The sequence below is a fragment of the Aotus nancymaae genome, unplaced genomic scaffold (genome assembly GCF_030222135.1).
Source record: "Aotus nancymaae isolate 86718 unplaced genomic scaffold, 86718_ANA_hifiasm-v0.15.2.pri h1tg000014l, whole genome shotgun sequence".
NCBI lineage: Eukaryota > Metazoa > Chordata > Mammalia > Primates > Aotidae > Aotus > Aotus nancymaae.
Window position 1 is genome coordinate 36,777,267 of NW_026988425.1, and position 18,849 is coordinate 36,796,115.

The following is an 18,849-nucleotide window of genomic DNA, read 5'->3' on the forward strand; positions in this document are numbered from 1 at the left end:
TTTGTAGGTTTTCTGTTTACTCTGATGATAGTTTCTGTTGCTGTGCAGGAGCTCTTTAGTTTAATTAGATCCCGTTTGTCAATTTTTGCTTCTGTTGCAACTGCTTTTGGCATGTTCATCATGAAATCTTGGCCTGTGCCTATATCCTGAATCATATTGCCTACGTTTTCTTCTAGGATTTTTATAGTTTTGTGTTTTACATTTAAGTCTTCAATCCACCTTACTTTGATTTTTGTATATGGTATAAGGAACAGGTCCAGTTTCAGTTTTCTGCATATGGCTAGCCAGTTCTCTCAACACTATTTATTAAATAGGGAATTCTTTACCCATTGCTTTTTTTTGTCAGGTTTGTCGAAGGTCAGATGGTTGTAGGAGTGTGGCCTTATTTCTGGGTTCTCTATTCTGTTCCATTGGTCTATGTGTCTGTTCTTGTACCAGTACCATGCTATTTTGGTTACTGTCACCCTGTAGTATGTGGGTTGGGTAGCATGATGCATCCAGCTTTGTTCTTTTTGCTTAGAATTGCCTTGGCGATTCATGCTTTTTTTTGGTTCCATATGAATAGTTTAAAGTAGTTTTAAATAATTTTAAAATAGAAATAGTTTTAAAATAGTTTTTTCTAGTTCTGAGAAGAGTATCATTAGTAGTTTGAAAGGAATAGCATTGAATCTGTAAATTGCTTTGGCCACTATGGCCATTTTCATGTTACTGATTCTTCTATCTATGAGCATGGAATGTTTTTCCATTTATATGTGTCATCTCTCATTTCTTTGAGCAATTTTTTGTAGTTTTCGTTGTAGGGATCATTCACCTCTCTGGTTAGCTGTATTCCTAGGTATTTGATTCTTTTTGTGGATATTGAGAATGGGATTTTATCTTGGCTTGGCTGTTTTCTGTGTATAGGAATGCCAGTGATTTTTGTATGTTGGTTTTGTACCCTGAGACTTTACTGAAGTTGTTTATTATGTTAAGGAGTTTTTGGGCTGAGACTATGAGGTTTTCTAGATATGGAATCATGTTGTCTGCAAAGAGGCATAAATTGACTCCTTCTCTTACTATTTGGATGCTCTTTTTTTTTTGAGATGGAGTTTCGCTCTTGTTACTCAGGCTAGAGTGCAGTGGTGCGATCTCAGCTCACTGCAACCTCCGCCTCCTGGGTTCAGGCAATTCTCCTGCCTCAGCCTCCTGAGTAGCTGGGATTACAGGCACACGCCACCATGCCCAGCTAAGTTTTTGTATTTTTAGTAGAGACGGAGTTTCACCATGTTGACCAGGATGGTCTCGATCTCTTGACCTCGTGATCCACCCTCCTTGGCCTCCCAAAGTGCTGGGATTACAGGCGTGAGCCACCGCGCCCGGCCGGATGCTCTTTATTTCTTTCTCTTGACTGATTCCTCTGGCCAGGACTTCTAATACTATGTTGAATAGGAGAGATGAGAGACAGCATTCTTGTCTTGTTTCTGATTTCAAGATCAATGCATCCAGCTTTTGCCCATTCATTATGATGTTGGCTGTGGGTTTGTCATAGATGGCTCTTATTATTTTGAGGTATGCTTCTTCAATACCTAGTTTATTGAGAGTTTTGAACATGAAGGGATGTTGAATTTTATCAAAAGCCTTGTTTGCATGTACTGAGATAATCATGTGGTTTTTGTCTTTAGTTTTGTTTATGTTTTTAATGACATTTATTGATTTGCATACAGTAAATCAACCTGGCATCTGGGATGAAGCCTGCTTGATTGTAGTGGATAAGCTTTTTGTTATGCTCCTGGATTCAGTCTACCAATATTTTGTTGTGGATTTTTGCATCAATATTTATCAAGGATATTGGCCTGAAATTTTCTTTTTTTCTTGTGTCTCTGCCAGATTTTGGTATCAAGATGATGCTGGCCTCATACAATGGGTAGGGAAGAGTCCCTCTTCCTCAATTTTTTTGAGTAGGTTTAGTAGAAATGGTACCAACTGTTCTTTATACATCTGGAAAAATTCAGCTGTGAATCCTTCTGGTCCTGGGCTTAGTTTGTTTGGTAGGCTGTTTATTTCTGATCTATTTCAGAGCTTGTTATTGGTCTATTCAGGGATTCATTTCTTCCTGGTTCAGTCTTGATAGGTTGTATGTGTCCAGGAATTTATCCATTTATTCTAGATTTTCTAGTTTGTGTACATAGAAATATTCATAATACTCTGATGGTTCTTTGTATTTCTGTGGAGTCAGTGATAATAACCCCTTTGTTTTTTCTAATTATGTTTATTTGGATCTTCTCTCTTTTCTTCTTTTAGTCTAGTTAATGGTCTCTTAATTTTTTTTCAAACAACCAATTCTTGGATTCATTGATCTTTTGAATGGTTTTTTTTTGCGTCTCAGTCTCCATTTCAGCGCTGATTTTGGTGATTTCTTGTCTTCTGCTAGCTTTGGGGTTGCTTTGCTTTTGCTTCCCTAGTTCTTTTAGTTTTAATGTTAGGCTGTTGAGATCCTTCTAACTACCTTTTCAATGTGGGCATTTAGTGCTGCTATAAATTTCCTTCTTAACACTGCCTTAGCTGTGTCCCAGAGATTCTGGTATGTTGTATCTTTGTTCTCATTAGTTTCAAAGAACTTGATTTCTACCTTAATGTCATTATTTACCTAAAAGTCATTCATGAGCAGGTTATTCAATTTCCATGTATGTAATCACATGGCTTTGAGTGCTTTTCTTGGTCTTGATTTCTAATTTTATTATGCTGTGGTTCAAGAGAGTGATTGTTATGATTTCAGTTATTCTACTTTTGCTGAGGAGTGTCCTATATCCAATTACGTGGTCAGTTTTAGAGTATGTGCCTTGTGGTGATGAGAAGAATGTATGTTCTGTTGTTTTGGGTGGAGAGTTCTATAGATATCTGTCAGGTCCATTTGATCCAGTGCTGAGTTCACGTCCTAAATATCTTTGTTAATTTTCTGCCTTGATGATGTGTTTAGTACTGTCAGTGAGTTGTTGAAGTCTTCCACTACTAATATGTGGGAGTCTAAGTCTCTTTGAAGGTCTCTAAAAACTTGTGTTGTGAATCTGGGTGCCTCTGTGTTGGGTGCATATGGACTTAGGATAGCTAGGTCTTCTTGTTGAAATGAACTTATTACCATTATGTAATTCACTTCTTTGTCTTTTTGATCTTTGTTGTTTTAAAATCTGTTTTGTCTGAAATTAGGATTGCAACTCCTGCTTTTTTCTGTTTTCCATTTGCTTCATAGATTTTTCTCCATCCCTTTATTTTGAACTTAGGGTGTCATGGGTCTCTTGAAGACAACATAACATATGGTCTTGATTCTTTATCCAGCTTGCCACTCTGTGCCTTTTAATTGGGGCATTTTGCCCATTTACATTCAAGGTTAGTATTGATATGTGTGGATTTGATCCTGTCATCATGATGTTAGCTGGTTAGTATGCAGACTTGTTTGTGTGGTTGCTTTATAGTGTCACTGGTCTTTGTACTTAAGTGTGTTTTTGTAGTAGCTGTTAACAGTCTTTCCTTTCTGTATTTAGTGCTTCCTTCAGGACCTCTTATGAGGAAGAGCTGGTGGTAATGAATTCCCTCAGTATTTGCTTGTCTGAAAAGGATCTTATTTCTCCTTTGCTTATGAAGCTTAGTTGGGCTAGATATGAAATTCTGGGTTGGAATTTCTTTTCTTTAAGAATGTTGAATATCAGCCCCCAGTCTCTTTTGGCTTGTAGACTCTGCTGAGAGGTCGTCTCTTAGTTTGATGGGCTTCCCTTTATAGGTGACCTGACTTTTCATGCCTTAACATTTTTTCTTTCATTTCACCCTTAAAGATTCTGATTATTATGTGTCTTTGGGATGATAGTCTTGTGAAGTATCTTACTGGGGTTCTCTGCATTTCCTGAATATGAATGTTGGCCTCTCTAGCTAGTTTGGCGAAGTTCTCATGAATGATACCCTGAAATATTTGTTTCCATTCTCCCCATCTCTTTCAGGGACACCAATTAGTAGTAGATCTGGTCTCTTTACATAATCTCAATTTCTCAGAGGTTTTATATGTTCCTTTTCATTCTTTTTTCTCTATTCTTGCCTGACTGTCTCATTTTGGAAAGCCAATTTTCAAGCTCTGAGATTATTTCCTCAGTTTGGTCTATTCTGCTGTTAATACTTGTGATTGCATTGTGAAATTCTTGTAGTATATTTTTCAGCTCTGTCAGGTCCATTACATTCTTTTCTATTCTGGCTGTTTTGTCTGTCAGTTCCTATGTCATTTTGTTGTGATCGTAACTTTCTTTGGGTTGGGTTTCAATGTAGTTCTGCACCTCAGTGATCTTTGTTCCTATCTATATTCTGAATTCTGTTTCTGTTATTTCAGCTGTCTCAGCCTGGTTCAGAATCCTTGCTGGAGAGGTAGTTCAGTTGTTTGAAGGAAAGAAGGCACTCTGGCTTTTTGAGTTGTCAGAGTTCTTATACTGGTTCTTTCTCATCTTTGTGGGCTGATGTTCCTTCAGTCTTTGAAGTTGGTGTCCTTGGGATTTCTTTTTTGTTTTATCCTACTTGATGACATTGGTGATTTGATTTTGGTATAATGTGGGTTCAGTCAACTAGCTTCATTTCTGGAAGATTTTAGGGAGCCAAGGCTCAGCTCACAACTCCTGGACTGTATGCTCTAACTCTGGGGGTCTTGTATCACTACCTGACTTTGTTCTCTGGCTCCTTTTGATTAGGAACCCACTGTGCTGGGGTGAGGGCTGAGGTGTTCCCAGACTTCTGGTGATTACACTTAGATGGTGCCAGCTTAAGCATTTTGTAGGGTCGTGGCAGCAGAATCCATCCTTGTTCACATGTGCCAGAAGCAGCAGTAGCAGTAGTGCGGAGGGGTGGAGGGGTAGAGGGGTGCATGCTTGATGGCTGCAGCAGTGTACTTAGTAGGTATTGGAGTGCCTACCTTTGTTCAGGCATTCCCAGAAGCAGTGGAAGCAGCACAGCTCAGGGGGATGAGGGCCCACACTGGCAACTGTGTGTGTGGTCAAGCTGATGGTGGTGTTAGCATGGGGGTAGGATGCTGGCAAGCAGAGGTCTGTGTGTGCCCTCTGTGCATGTTTCACACAGCCAGGGATTGGCTGCTCAGGGAAGAGGAGGGCCCGATGTTCTCTGTCTCTGTTTTCACTCTGGCAGCAGTGTTGGCACTGGGACAGGGTGTTGGTGGGGGCAGGGCTGGTGGGCTCTATGCCCACTGAGGCACTGACTGCAATGGTGGTACAGTGTGGGTGAGGAGGTGGTGTGCACTCTTACCGGTAACAGTGTCAGGACAGGTTACAGGCTTATGCTGGTTGAGCAGGGAAGGCAAAATCCACTCACGCAGACACACACCAGCAAAATGATGTAGGAGGTTGCCATGGGCCTTGGGGAAGCTGCAGTGAGGGGAGGGTGTTGGCAGGCTGGTGTGTGGCCACAGGGGCTGCCCCACTGGAGCTCTCCACTGGTCGGGTGTGGTCTGCCAGTGCAGGAGCTATGATACAGGCTCCCAGGGTACCTGAGGCTGCACTGCAAGCAGGCCCAGCCAGGCTGGGGCCCTGGGAGAGACCAGCTGACTCAGGGGTACTCAGGTCAGACCAGCCCCATTTGCTGGGCAAGACTGCCCCTACAGTTTCAGGTCCAACAGTTTGCCTACGGCTAAAGTCTTCTATGTGAGTAAGTCGATCCTAGGGGTATAGGCATCCCTGGTGGTGCTTCACTACAGATGCTCCCACATCAAACTCTGTTGGCTGGCGTGCTGCCCCTACTACTTTTCTAAGCAGCTCTCCCTACCAACTAAGTGTCCATGGTGGTCAAGGGGTCTCCTCCTTCTAGGATTCTAAAGGCCCATGGCGAGAGTGGGTTGCTCCTTGCCATTTCACTTCATCTGCTCCCTCACTGGGGGTCAGAAACGAGTCCAGTATGCTGTAACCCCATGCAGGGTTCCCAGCTTCCTCTCCCTTCAGCCCAGCTTCTGTGTCTTCCTTCCATCTACTCTCTGAAGATCTGTTGGGAGTATGCCAGTCATCCTGGTTCCTTGGTGGCAGCTGTTCCACCTGGCTGCATCTAGTCAACCATCTTGCCCAAATCTTCCCAACATTGTGAGACCTAGGTGGGAAGATCACTTCCCAATATTGTGAGACCCAGGAGTTCATGACCAGCTGGACAACAAAGTGAGACCCCCACCCGCTCTATAAAATAAAATATAAAAACCAGCCAGGCATGATAACTTGTGCTTGTAGTCCCAGTACTTGGGAGGCTGAGGCAGGAGGATTGCTTGAGCCTGGGAGATTGAGGCTGCAGTGACCATTGAGCACATCAATGCACTCCAACCTGGGTGACAGGAAATCACCCCATCTCAGAAAGGAAAAATAAATAAACAAATAAACAAAAGACTTTGCAGAAGACAGAGTTTTCTCTTAAGAATTTGGTAGACTGTGTCAGAGAAGAAAAACTAGATTTAGTCAGCATAGCCACAGAAGACAGGACCAGGACTCATAAGTAGTTGTTAGAAGTGAGTCTTGGATCCAGTTTTTAAAAAAAGTGTTGCCAGTTAGAGCCGCCCAGAAATGGACTGATATTCCTTGTGGTGTAATGCATTTTTTACTGCCAGAGGCTCCATGACCATCTGCTGAGAAAAGAGGTATAGAGGTAGTTTTACCAATTGGTAGTTTGTATTATATGATCCCAGACAGGGCCTTTAAAACTCTAGGCTTTTGTGCTTGCATTTTCCCTTTGTGAATGTTTGAGACTTGATTTCTCCAAATCTTAGTATAAGGTACACCTAAGAATAAGAAGCCTACGAGATCGTGCCATTGCACTCCAGCCTGGGCAACAAGAGTGAAACTCCATCTCAAAGAAAAAAAAAAGAATAAGTCTATATAAGTTAGTTAATAAGAACTATGTTCTTTACTTAGGATGATTATAACAGCAGTTAAAGGACAAGTTGCAGTTTTAGATTCCTGACATTATGCCAGAAGTGTTTTTCAGTTAGGTTGACATTGTTTTCAAAGTGTGAGGATATCTGTCATAATGGACTGTCCAAGCATTGATGTTTGATGTAAATTTTAGGTCACCTTTGTCTCTTTTTCCTCATTAAAATATACCTTTGTTTTTAGTTAAGATGAAGTTGATAATTGAAGAGCGCTTTTTGATATAAAATTTGGGAGCTCTTTATCTCAATCAACTAAAGACTTGGTGCCTCTTTATTAGATCCTTTGAAAGAGAAAATGAATTAGATTATTTGTTAATTTAGAGACAGAGTCTCACTCTGTTGCTTAGGCTGGAGTGTAGTGGCGCGATCTTGACTCACTGCACCCTCCGCCTCCTGGGTCAAGTGATTCTCCTGCTTCAGCCTCCTGAGTAGCTGGGACTACAGGTGCATGTCACCACACCCAGCTAATATTTGTATTTTTAGTAGAAATGGGGTTTCATGATGTTGGCCAGGATGGTTTCAATCTCTTGACTTTGTGATCTGCCCGCCTCAGCCTCCCAAAGTACTGGGATTATAGGCATGAGCCACTGCACCCAGCCTGAATTAATTATTTTGAGTGCATCTCTCCCTCTCCCTTGGGACCTTAATTATTAATATCCAGCCATTTATTACTTTAAAAGGGTGTTGCACTAAAATGTAAATATATACAGCAATGGAATATGTTGGAGGTCAGAAAGACTGGATGGGGCTTGTTTTGTAGCATATATTCACTCTTTCTGCATTATAAATAATGAATTCTAAAAGTTTCAAAACATTACACCTCCAACATAATGTTCCTTTAAAGGGAATACTAAATGAGGAGACATAAACATGTAGCAGATGAATATTTGGTGAAGTCCCTTCTTATTACAGTAAGATGAAATCACCTATAGTCAAAATCCCATATTCCCATTCAGTTCATTATATCGTATCTACATTATCACCTCTTAGATCTAGCAGAAATTTTTTTTAATTTCAAAAACGGATCACTTTTTCTTTACTTGAGCACTGGATGGCTATACATCTTTAAACCTAAGAATCCCACACAGGGTAATTAAAAGCACAGGGAAGCAAGACCAATTTAGGGAGCATCAGATTCCACAATCCCATCTCTTTTCTTCTCTGGAACAATTAAGTGTTATAGTTAAGACTATCAAATGGAACTGTCTGCATGCTCTGGGCTCACACTGAAGTTTGTGTGATGTGAATCCATAGGATTCTACACCTTTTAAGGTTATTTTTCTCACTTTGCTTACTTGTATATGAATGTGTACACATCTATATGCATGTGTGTACTTATATTTTCAAATGTTGACATTCAAGATTTTGTCTTATTAATAAAGTATATATTGATCAGTTAATTGAATTATAAAGTATTATGCATTTGCCTGTTTTGTCTTTTCCCTAAGAGTCATAGAGCTATAAATGACCCTGGAAAACATTTACTTCGATCTCTTTATTTTACAGAAGATAGAAGTGTGAACCAGACAGGCTAAGTAATTTGTCCCAGGTCACAGTGCTAATTTTTGCAACTGAATCTAGATTTTGTGCCTCCTGGTTCCTGGCCCAATGCCCTTTTTACCATACTACACTGTCTCATCATTCATGAAATGATAGGTCTTTCCTCTATTTGGATATCTATATGTATTTTTTAACATTACAAACAAAACTTTTAAAACAAGCAAATAAAAAACTAAATTCATTGAGAGGCCAAATGAAATACAGGACTGTTTGATAAACTTCTACCACTGTTTATAAGATCTTCCAAAAGTTTCATTTAGAGTTTAGTAGTTGGTAACTTGATGGGATATAAGCAAGTGGCAGATTTTCATATTGAGGTTGGTAGCAGAGTTTTGTTTGTCCTAGGAACAGAATATTCCCAGTCTGTTCTCCACATGTGTTCAGAAAGATCATTGAAAAATAAGCAAATTTAGTCATGCTACTCCTCTGCCTAAACTCCTTTAGCAGCTCCCTTTTGCCTTCAGGATAAAATCTAAGCTCTTTAACATGGTATATTGGTCTGTTCTCACATCACTATAAAGAATTACCTGAGGCTGCATAATTTATAAAGAAAAGAGGTTTAATTGGCTCATGGTTCTGCAGGCTATACAGGTACATGATGCCAGCATCTGCCTGGCTTGTGGGGATGCCTCAGGAAACTTACAGTCCTGGTGGAAGGCAAAAGGGGAATGAAGCATCTCACATGGCAGGAGTAAGAGAAGGGGGAGGGAGGTGCCACACACTTTTAAATGATCAGATCTCATGAGAACTCACCCATTATCATGAGGACTGTACCAAAGGGAATGGTGCTAAACCGTTCATGAGAAACCACCTCCATGATCAGGTCACCTCCCACCAGGTCCCATCTCCAACACTGGGAATTAGAATTTGACATGATATTTAGGTGGAGACACAGGTCCAAACTATATCACATGTCTTTATACAGCCTTGATATCTGGGGTCTGTTCATATCATGTTCCCACCATGTTCCTTTGGTTTCTCACAGTTTCTGTAGGAAGTCTGGCACAGTGTGACTGTATTCTCTTCTCAGCGTCTCACTAGGCTAAAATCAAAGTATTGGCTGGGATGTGGCTCTTAAGCTGAGCTCAGGGTTCTCTTTCAAGCTTATTGGTTGGTGGAAGGATTGAGATACCTGTTTCCTTAACATGTGGCCCCTTTCATCTTTAAGCCAACTGTGACATGTCAAACACTTCTCATGTCTCAAATTTTTCTGACTTCCTCTTCCATCACATTTCCGTGACTTTTTTGTCAGCACTGTAGCTCATGCAACTGCTTCAGCCCCACCTGGAATCCAAGATAATCTCCCTATTAAGGTCAGCTGATTAGTAACCATAATTACACCTGCCAAGCTTCTTTGACCATATAAGGTATTCATGGGCATCACACTAGGGGGCAGAGGTCATGAGAGTAAAAATTTGGCTTACCGCAGTGCAGTACCCTCTGACCAAAATACTTTCTTGCCCTCACCTCCTGCTCCTGCAACTGCTAACTTTTACTTTATCTGTTAGGTCTCTGATTTATTTTTGCCCCTCTTTTTTCCCTCATTGTCAATTTTGGGTTAGGACCTTCTCCTCAGTGCTTACATATTACTCTGTATTTCCCCATTGTAGCACTTGTCACTCTGTGTGCTGATCTGTATCTGTTCAGGGGACTGCCAAGTCTTTGAGAAGCTATATTTATCTCGGCACATGTGTGTTTTCTCGGCTTAACTTACTTAGTGTCTGCCATACAGTTGATGTCCAATAAAAAAAAATGTCGAATCAATGAATTCTTTGTATCCATGAAAGGTAGAAGCATGATAACTAATATAAAATTCTAAGACTGTTACCCAGCGGAAGAACTGAGAAGCCAGTTTTCACTCAGTTATACAGATTATTATTTTTTTTAATGAACTGGCCTGCTTTTATAAGGTGATGTACTCCTCATTACTGGATGTTTTCTAGATGTAAGCCCAGGGACTGGGTGTCAGGGATATTATTGGGAGGGCAAAGTACATGAGCTCTGTTTTGTGACTCATTCTTCATAAGGGTTGCTACAAGAACAATGGAGATGAGCTCACTTGCATTACCATACCTGTGGCTCCCAGAAGGGACTCACATGCTGTCATTACCAGCAGTGCCTCTGTCTTTTGCTATGGAAGTACCCTAAGAAAATTGGTAACGACCCAGAACCATTGTGTAATTAGTCAGCTTGTCATGTTGGTGTGCATACACAGGTGCACCTACACACACACACAGAACTATTATAGAGGTTACTTTAGTAATGACAGCTATGTAGGGGACAAAGCTTTTAATGGACCAAATGTCTTCGTTCATATAGACCATACCTTTTGAGGTAATTGACTTCCTAATACCTTGTGCTGGTTACTAAGTCATAACGGGGTGGTAAGTTTGGTGTAGTAGAATTACAAGTCATTAACTGTGTAGAAACAACATTAGAAGTGAAAATACTATTAAAGATAAATCAGTAAGAGAAGGATTATAATGCAGTATTTAGGAGTAGTCTTTTCGGTTCAAACTCTTCTCTACTACTTACAAACTGTATGACCTTAGACAAGGTACTTCAGTTTCTGTACCTCAGTTTCTCAAACTATAAAATGGAGATGATAATAATAGAACCTAACTTACAGAGTGATTGTGAGGACTAAATAGGCAAGATAGGAAAGCATATAGTGCCTAAAATACAATAAGCATTGTGTAAGGGTTAGCTGCTATTATTATTATCATTATTCATTCTACAGGCACATTAAGGATAGTTCAGGACCTCCAACCACGTGCACAGTGTATGGCATATCCTAGGAATACAATAAATATTTTGGGGTAAATAAATGATTGCTCATTTGTAATTTTGATTTATATTTGCTGTTTCCAATAAATACAGGAAGTGGTCCTAATAACTTTATAAGTATAATATGAATAAGTAAATGTGAAGAAGTTATTGTAGTCTTATCTTGTATAGAGCTTGCTAGGGCAATCTGGAAAAATGTCTCCTGGTAGGACTTAACCTTCTCTGTTCTTTATTAAGGCAAATGGATATTTTTTAAAGTTTTTTTTTTCCCAGAAAGAAAGCAAATTGCAGTCATGTGAAATTAATACTTTGCCTATAGGTGTGTATCATCGTCATCATGATAAAGTGAAATGTTCTTGCCACAAAAGTATTCTCTTCTGAATTCAGGTGAGATATTAACACTTTTGTCTTTGTGAATAGGTTCATCCTAAGTTCCACTATAAACAGGCTCATGACCCAGGCACAGACACTTCCTGTGTGACTTTTTCCTATGATGGTAATGTTCTTGCCTCTCGTGGAGGTAGGTTAAAAGCTTTCATTCTGATGTATTTCTCTATATAAAATGATCGTCTTTAACAAATATGACACTAATATCGTAGTGCTTAGTAAAGCTTGCTGTGATTTTTGTTAATGTACCTTTGCCAGTCTAATTTCTTCATTAAATGAATTTCCAACTTAGCAGCATTATTTGTATTAAAAATTACCAAGTAAAATGTTTAAATATTTACTTATTTTTTGCCTAAGTTTTTCGTTTATATTCAAATTCCATAAGAGTTTGAAGCCTCCACAGGTGATCTTTGCCTCTGCCTTGGGAAGTTTATGGATGATCACCTATATTCTTTCCATACCATTTTATAATTCTGTGTCTGGTATTTCAAAGTCTTCTATTTCTTGACCATTGCCTTTTTTTTCCAGTTCAAATACTAACTTTTAAGAAGTCTTTATCTAGATGTTATTTTTAAAAACAGTTCTATATGGTCATATTGTAAGTTTACTTATCCACATTCATATGGTTGGATATAGCTTTCTAATTTTTTGCTAAATCTTTATCACATAGATAGGCTGTGTATTGATAGAAGCAGTTGGAGAATAGTGAAGGCAGCATTGTGGGAGAGTATGGGACATAGCTGAAGATTTTCCTATAGACCCATTTGTGGGGAGAGAAAAGAAATAGCATGGTAAGTAGGTTGGAGCTGTGTTACAGAGGGCCTTAAATATCACGTAAAGAAAAGAAATACTAGTAGCATGGTAAGTAGATGGGAACTATGCTGCAGAGGTCCTTATATAGCCTTTATTCTGTAGGCCAAAGGAGGAGCTACACTTTAGGCAGCTGAATCTAGCAGTGCTATATTTAGCTATTCATTCAGTCACTCAGCTACTGTATATTGAGCACCTACTATGAGCTAACATTCTGCTAGGTGCTGGGTATAAACTGTAAACATTACAGACAGAGTCCTTTCCCTGAAAGACTTTACAACCCAGTGTATAGGATAGTGGAAGTGAAGAGAGAGACAAGAGAAGTGGCATAGCTTTCCCCTCAATTTAACTAGCCCTGTCCTTTTACCCTTGGGAACTCATTCAGATTCTCTTTAATCTAAGCAAACTTTACTGTTGTATCTAAACTTCTCTCACTTGCATAACTTTAAAAAATCAAAGCACATATACATGTAATTCTTTATGATACACATGGCAAATGGGATATGTATAAAATATGTATTTTGGTCCATCAATTCTGACCTGCTACTTGAGTTCAGAGATGACTCCCAATTAAAATGCTATGTATTATTTATTTAAAACAATGGTTCTCATCCCAAGAGTGTATCTGAATCCCCTGGGAAAGTTTTCAAATGATAAATGCTCCACTTAGGAATTCCTACATCCACTCTTGCATCTTTAGGATGGTATATCCAAGTCTCTGAGATGGAGTTAGGAGAGAACAGGGGAGAAAGGGAAAGTGTAGCTTGAATATTCTTCACAGGTGATAGAATAGGTGAGCCCATAATTACTCAACTGAGTAATTACCCAGTTGATAATTACTCCCTTAGAAGTATAACTAACTCTATTTCAGTCAAAGCCATTTTGGTGATAATTCTTACCTTTCCCTTCCATCTCACACACACACACACACACACACGTGTGTGTGTATATATATGTATATATATTTAATATATATATTTAATAGCTTTTGGATAGCTTAACTGGTCAATATCACATGTATACTGTATTCCATCATTTTCCTTCCTGGATGTATAGAATATGACAGATAGAAATCTATTTAGCAAAGAGTACTCAGGGTGTTACAAGGTGCTTCTGCTAGCTGCATAACCTGCTGGATTAGATGGAACTAATACAGGTTAATGTTTTCTTATTTTTTGAAGATTGCGGGGATATGTAACCTTTTTTTAAAGACTAAAAATAGGCTGGGTGCAGTGGCCCACACCTGTAATCCCAGCACTTTGGGAGGCTGAGGCAGGTGGATCACTTGAGGCCAGGAGTTTGAGACCAGCCTGGACAACATGACAAAACTCTGTCTCTACTTAAAATACAAAAAGTAGTTGGGTGTAGTGGTGCATGTCTGTAGTCCCAGCTATTCGGGAGGCTGAGGCAGGAGAATCACTTGAACCTGGGAGGCTGAGGTTACGGTGAGTTGAGATCCCAGTACTGCACTCCAGCCTGAGTGACAGAGCAAGACTTGTTCTAAAAAAAAAAAAAGGCTAAAAGCAATAAAGTGACATTCCAAAGGTGAGCTTACAAAGTTCTCCCAGTACAAGCAGGTCCTGAGTCCAGCCAGTTGTGAATTAGTGCACCTGCCAAAAGTTGGGTTTCAGAGGAACCTTCACGGTAAAAAGGGGGATTTTTTACTGAACTCTTCTCTCTCCTCACTTGCACCTGATTCTGATTCCTTATTGGACCCAAGGGGTTGAGGCAGGCCTCAGCTGTGGGCACTGGGGAGAAAGAACAGTGAAAACATTATATAAGTTTGGCTTTTGTTCAGGAATTAGCCCTATAGAAATATTAAAAAGTGATTTTTAAAATTTATTCTTTATACAAATATGGAATACTTCACAAATTTGTATGTCATGCTTGTGCAGGGGTCATGCTAATCTTCTGCGTATCGTTCCAGTCTTAGTATTCGTGCTGCCAAAGCGAGCACAAAAAGTGATTCTTTAAAAATATTCATTACTCTTTAAATGGCTTGGCAAAGCTGTACTCCCCAGCAAAGTGAATAATGATAGCCATAGGTAGAATTACACTGGAGAGAAGGGAATCACATGGCTCACCCTTATTAACATTAACAGATAGCTTTACCCACACACCAGTGGGAAAAGGAATCTGTTGTAAATTGAACTATTTTAGTCCTGATAGTTGTTAAATTAAAATCTCTTCAAGAAGTCAAGTATGCTTAAATACACCACAGGGGCACTACCATCTGCTCCAATATCATACTTCAGAGCGGATTCTCTAGGGTACCTTCTACCTTGCAGATGCTACATCTATCTGGAAAGTAATTTCTAGAAGGCTACTTCATTATCACATAGCTTTCAACTGTTCTTGCGACTACTGCTTTCAAGCTCTCTGAACAGTTAAAAAAGTAAAACATGCTTGTGTGAATCTAGCATCTTTCTTCCTTTCTTTCCTCCCTCTTTCTCCCCTTCCCCTTCCCTTTCTTCCTTATAGTTATACATTAAGTTTAACAAACTGGGAGCAAGTCCTTTTTGCACAATTCACTTTTCTGTCTTTTTTTCTCCCCTCATTCCTCTGTCAGGTGATGATTCATTAAAATTATGGGACATACGACAATTTAATAAGCCACTTTTTTCAGCCTCGGGTCTTCCCACCATGTTCCCAATGTAAGTAGCATATTTAAAATGTTTCATAAGCATAGGAGAATAGAAAAGAAGTATTTTTACCTTATTGTTAATTTATGTCATATGGCATTTAGATCTTCTGGAAAAGAGACTTGAGAGAGTGATCAAAATCTGTTTTTTGAAAAGTATATTTTATTTTTTCTTATTTTGCACATTCTGTAGACTTCAGAAACCTTTTCTGAAGTTAAAATTACATACTTGCATTTATTCATGTGTTTGTGTGTATTGTATGCATGCACAAGTCTTGAGGTAGTAAAATATGTTTTAAGAGATTCAATTGTTCTTTTAATATTGCATAAATGACAAGGTGGGCCTTTTAAAATCTATGGTTTTTTAAAATTTGAGCTCTCATACCATTAAAGCAGTTTTTAATATTTACTGAGCATTTATAGTACAGCTCATTTTCTTTCTCACTTTTTAATCATTCAAATCAATAATTCAGCATCCTTCACTTGTTCAGACTGTCTTACTGTGGGTGGCTGAACACTGTTATCTCCAATCTACTAAATTGTCACCTGAAATCTTTAAAGATTTTCTTGAGACAGCTGAGGTGAAACTTGACCTCTAAGTCCTATAGTTGGTGCCTAGGCAAAATGTTCTATTTTAGTAGAAATGAAATTTTATACCTGTGTCAATAATGATCAACAGAGAAGAGCATGATGATAATGCAAGCGTCAAGTGAAGGAAGCTGTATAATAATGCAGCACTAACTCTAACATGGTCTGCTGCCCATTGCATTTTATGTTAAAACAAACAAACATGAGTTTGTAGCTGATGAGAATTTTTTGAGCTGTTATACCTGCTACAAGTAATGCTAACTATGTAACTTCTTTGGGTCATGTCTTAGATTAGTCACAGTCAGACGGCCAGACCACCAATAACAAGAGCCTTGGAATCAAAGCCATCAATTAGGTTCCGGCAATAATGCAACCTGTGGCTCATTTCATGGTGTTCGACTTGACATAACTCAGATTATTTGGGGGTGATGGTAGTGGTGTTAGTAAAAATAATTTTTAAAATGGCCAAAATAATCATTACTTAGACATTAATCATGTATGTATATTTATATATATGTCTGTAGACAGTCTTAATGTCTATATGGAGTTTTTTAATGCTCCCTTTACATTTAAAAAAATTGCAATGTGGAAGTTAAAAAGCACAGATTCTGGAGTCAGACTGCCTATGTTTGAATCCTAGCCACGCTACTTACTTGTGTTATCATGTGCAAGGTGTAACTAAATTGTTTTCTTCAGTTTCCTCATCAGTAAAATGTGGATAATAATATCTACTGCATAGGATTATTGTGACCATTAAACAAATTAATGTAAGTGCTTGACTCATAAGCCCTATATAGGAGTTAGCTCTTATTACAGTGATGTTTATGTTTTATTTAATTCACTCATTATTGTTGGACTGTTGTCCAGCTTATGGAGGTCATAAGCCTATACTCATAAACTCTTTTTTTCTATAGGACTGACTGCTGTTTCAGTCCGGATGATAAGCTCATAGTCACTGGTACATCTGTGCAAAGAGGATGTGGCAGCGGCAAACTTGTTTTCTTTGAGCGTAGGACTTTCCAAAGGGTGTATGAAATAGACATCACAGATGCGGTACGTATATTCTTTTCTCCTTAGCTTTGAGAATACATAAAGTTTGCCTCTTACCTATCTTTTGTTTTGGTTTTGTTTGTTAAATAGAATATAAGCTCTGGCCCTGAGAGCACAGTGATAGCTGCTTTTCACTCTAGCATAGAGTTATCAGTATGCTGTGTACTGCTGATCTACCCCATCCCTTTCCCCGACCCATTATTTCCTGTGGACCCACACTTAGATTGGAATTGCAGCTGGGCCTGAGATGTTTCCCTCTCTCTGCCAACCAGGTTGAGGAGGGAAGAAGGTGATCATCATGTAGGATACAGAAAGGAGCATTCCATGATAGGCATGTTTGTGAGGATCTAGAGATTGTTGACAGAAGTGTAAGCTTAAGAAGTGACAAACTTTATCATTTTTCTTGAAACCGTGAAAACTTTGACAGAACTCTGCTTGTGTGGGTTATAGTCATTAAAGTCAGGCTCAGCTTGCACTGAGCTTAATTGCTCTTTAGTTATTTGGAAGTTTAAAACATTTCAGATTTAACTTCTACATCTTAAAAAAGCACATTAGTTTTCTTTACAAATTTATATGAACACTAAAACACCAGCATTCACTCATTCATTCATTCATTCATTCATTTATGTCCTGAGATTGAGACTGGAGCCACATGTAATAGAACAATAATGAAAATTCCCAGAGGAAAATTTGAATTCCTTTCAACTGTATTATTATTTACATGGTAAGGAAAATCTGTAATTTTCTGAGTATGAAACTGGCCAATTAATGTCTGTGTAAATTTTCTTTGGCTCATTGTCAAATCTTTTAGTAATATCCTATATCTTAAACAGTGCTCTTATGTAGGTTTTTTCATGTTGTTTCAGCTCTTTGTTAACATTTAAGACATATAATGTACTTAAGTGACTCAGACAATTGAACAACTGTTTTTAAATCACCAGCAAAAAACTCCTGTCTCAAATGTTCTGGTATTACTGTGAAGTCTTAATTTGCAGGTTCTGAATGTAAAACCACGGTATAGTTAAAGTATTATAGGAAAAGTGAAACAAACAGTGAGATTAATTCTAGATGAGTACTTATGTTTAATAGATTCTAATCTCATGACATAATTTGAAATGTGCCAGCACTCACAATGCTTTTTCTGGGTGCATTAGGAACCAACTAAAACACTAGAATCCAAGAAAACAATCGAGTCTATCAACTTTAATCTTAGAAAGTAAAATTACTATAATTGGTTGTTAGAAATAAGCTGTGTTCTGCTATACCTCTCAATGACTATACATTTCAGTATCACACTTGATATATTTTTAAATTGTAGTTTAAGTTGAAATGTAAATAAATTAAGAAATGTAGAAGTATAATTGCACTTTTAAAGACATGCTGGGCTTTTGTAGTTTATAGCAAGAACATGCTATTTGCTGGAAAAATTAGTATCTTATAATGTGTGATACATTTTTTTCTCTGTGTTATTTTTATAGGTAGATCTTCTTCTCCATAGTACTTACCACCATCTCATATATTGTATATTTGTTTGGTTTGTCTGTCTCCTTCTACCAGGATGTAAGTCACTCACACAAAGGCAGAAACTTTTTGTTTAATGCAGTATCCTTGGTGCTTTGAACAGTGCCTGGCACATAGATCGCTCTTAATATTTATTGAATGAGTGAGAGAAATACTTGGGAAGTGCAAGTAAGGCCTATTGTAGATGATAGGTGTGTCTTTGGAGAGTGAGGCAGGAGAGAGATATCTAGAGAAACTGGTCCTGTATACAATAAGAAGATGGCTATCTTGTGTGTGTGTGTGTGTGTGTGTGTGTGTGTGTGTGTGTGTGTTTTTAAGCAAAGGAAGACACATTCAGATCTAAGTTTTGAAATGGTTAATTCTTGTTGAAATATAAAGTTTAGTTTTATAAGATTTGGTGAGCCTGCATAGATGAAGCCAGAAATTTATAATTTGGGAGACTGGGTGAATGTTCATTGACATCAAAATACGTAGAGAGAAAATAAAGCAGATTTTGAAAGAAAGTGAATTCTGTTGTTGATATGTTGAGCTTGAAATACCTATAGGACTTCTGAGACACTCAGTACGCAGATCGTTTAGT

At 38.5% G+C, this 18,849-nt stretch overlaps 1 protein-coding gene and 1 non-coding gene across 4 annotated transcripts in view; one reads left to right on the forward strand and one right to left on the reverse strand.

Moving 5' to 3' along the window:
- WDR70 (WD repeat domain 70) overlaps positions 1-18,849 on the forward strand; it is a 362,749-nt gene that overhangs the window by 288,320 nt on the left and 55,580 nt on the right. For all 3 annotated transcript variants that reach the window (XM_021671857.2, XM_012460014.2, XM_012460016.2), the window contains 3 exons: positions 11,693-11,792; positions 15,039-15,123; positions 16,613-16,751. In XM_021671857.2, the coding sequence (XP_021527532.1) occupies positions 11,693-11,792; positions 15,039-15,123; positions 16,613-16,751 (324 nt within the window). The remainder of the gene's footprint in view (positions 1-11,692; positions 11,793-15,038; positions 15,124-16,612; positions 16,752-18,849) is intronic.
- Positions 14,320-14,426, reverse strand: LOC135274953 (U6 spliceosomal RNA). Its single transcript, XR_010342695.1, has one exon. It is a non-coding gene; the product is annotated as a U6 spliceosomal RNA (small nuclear RNA).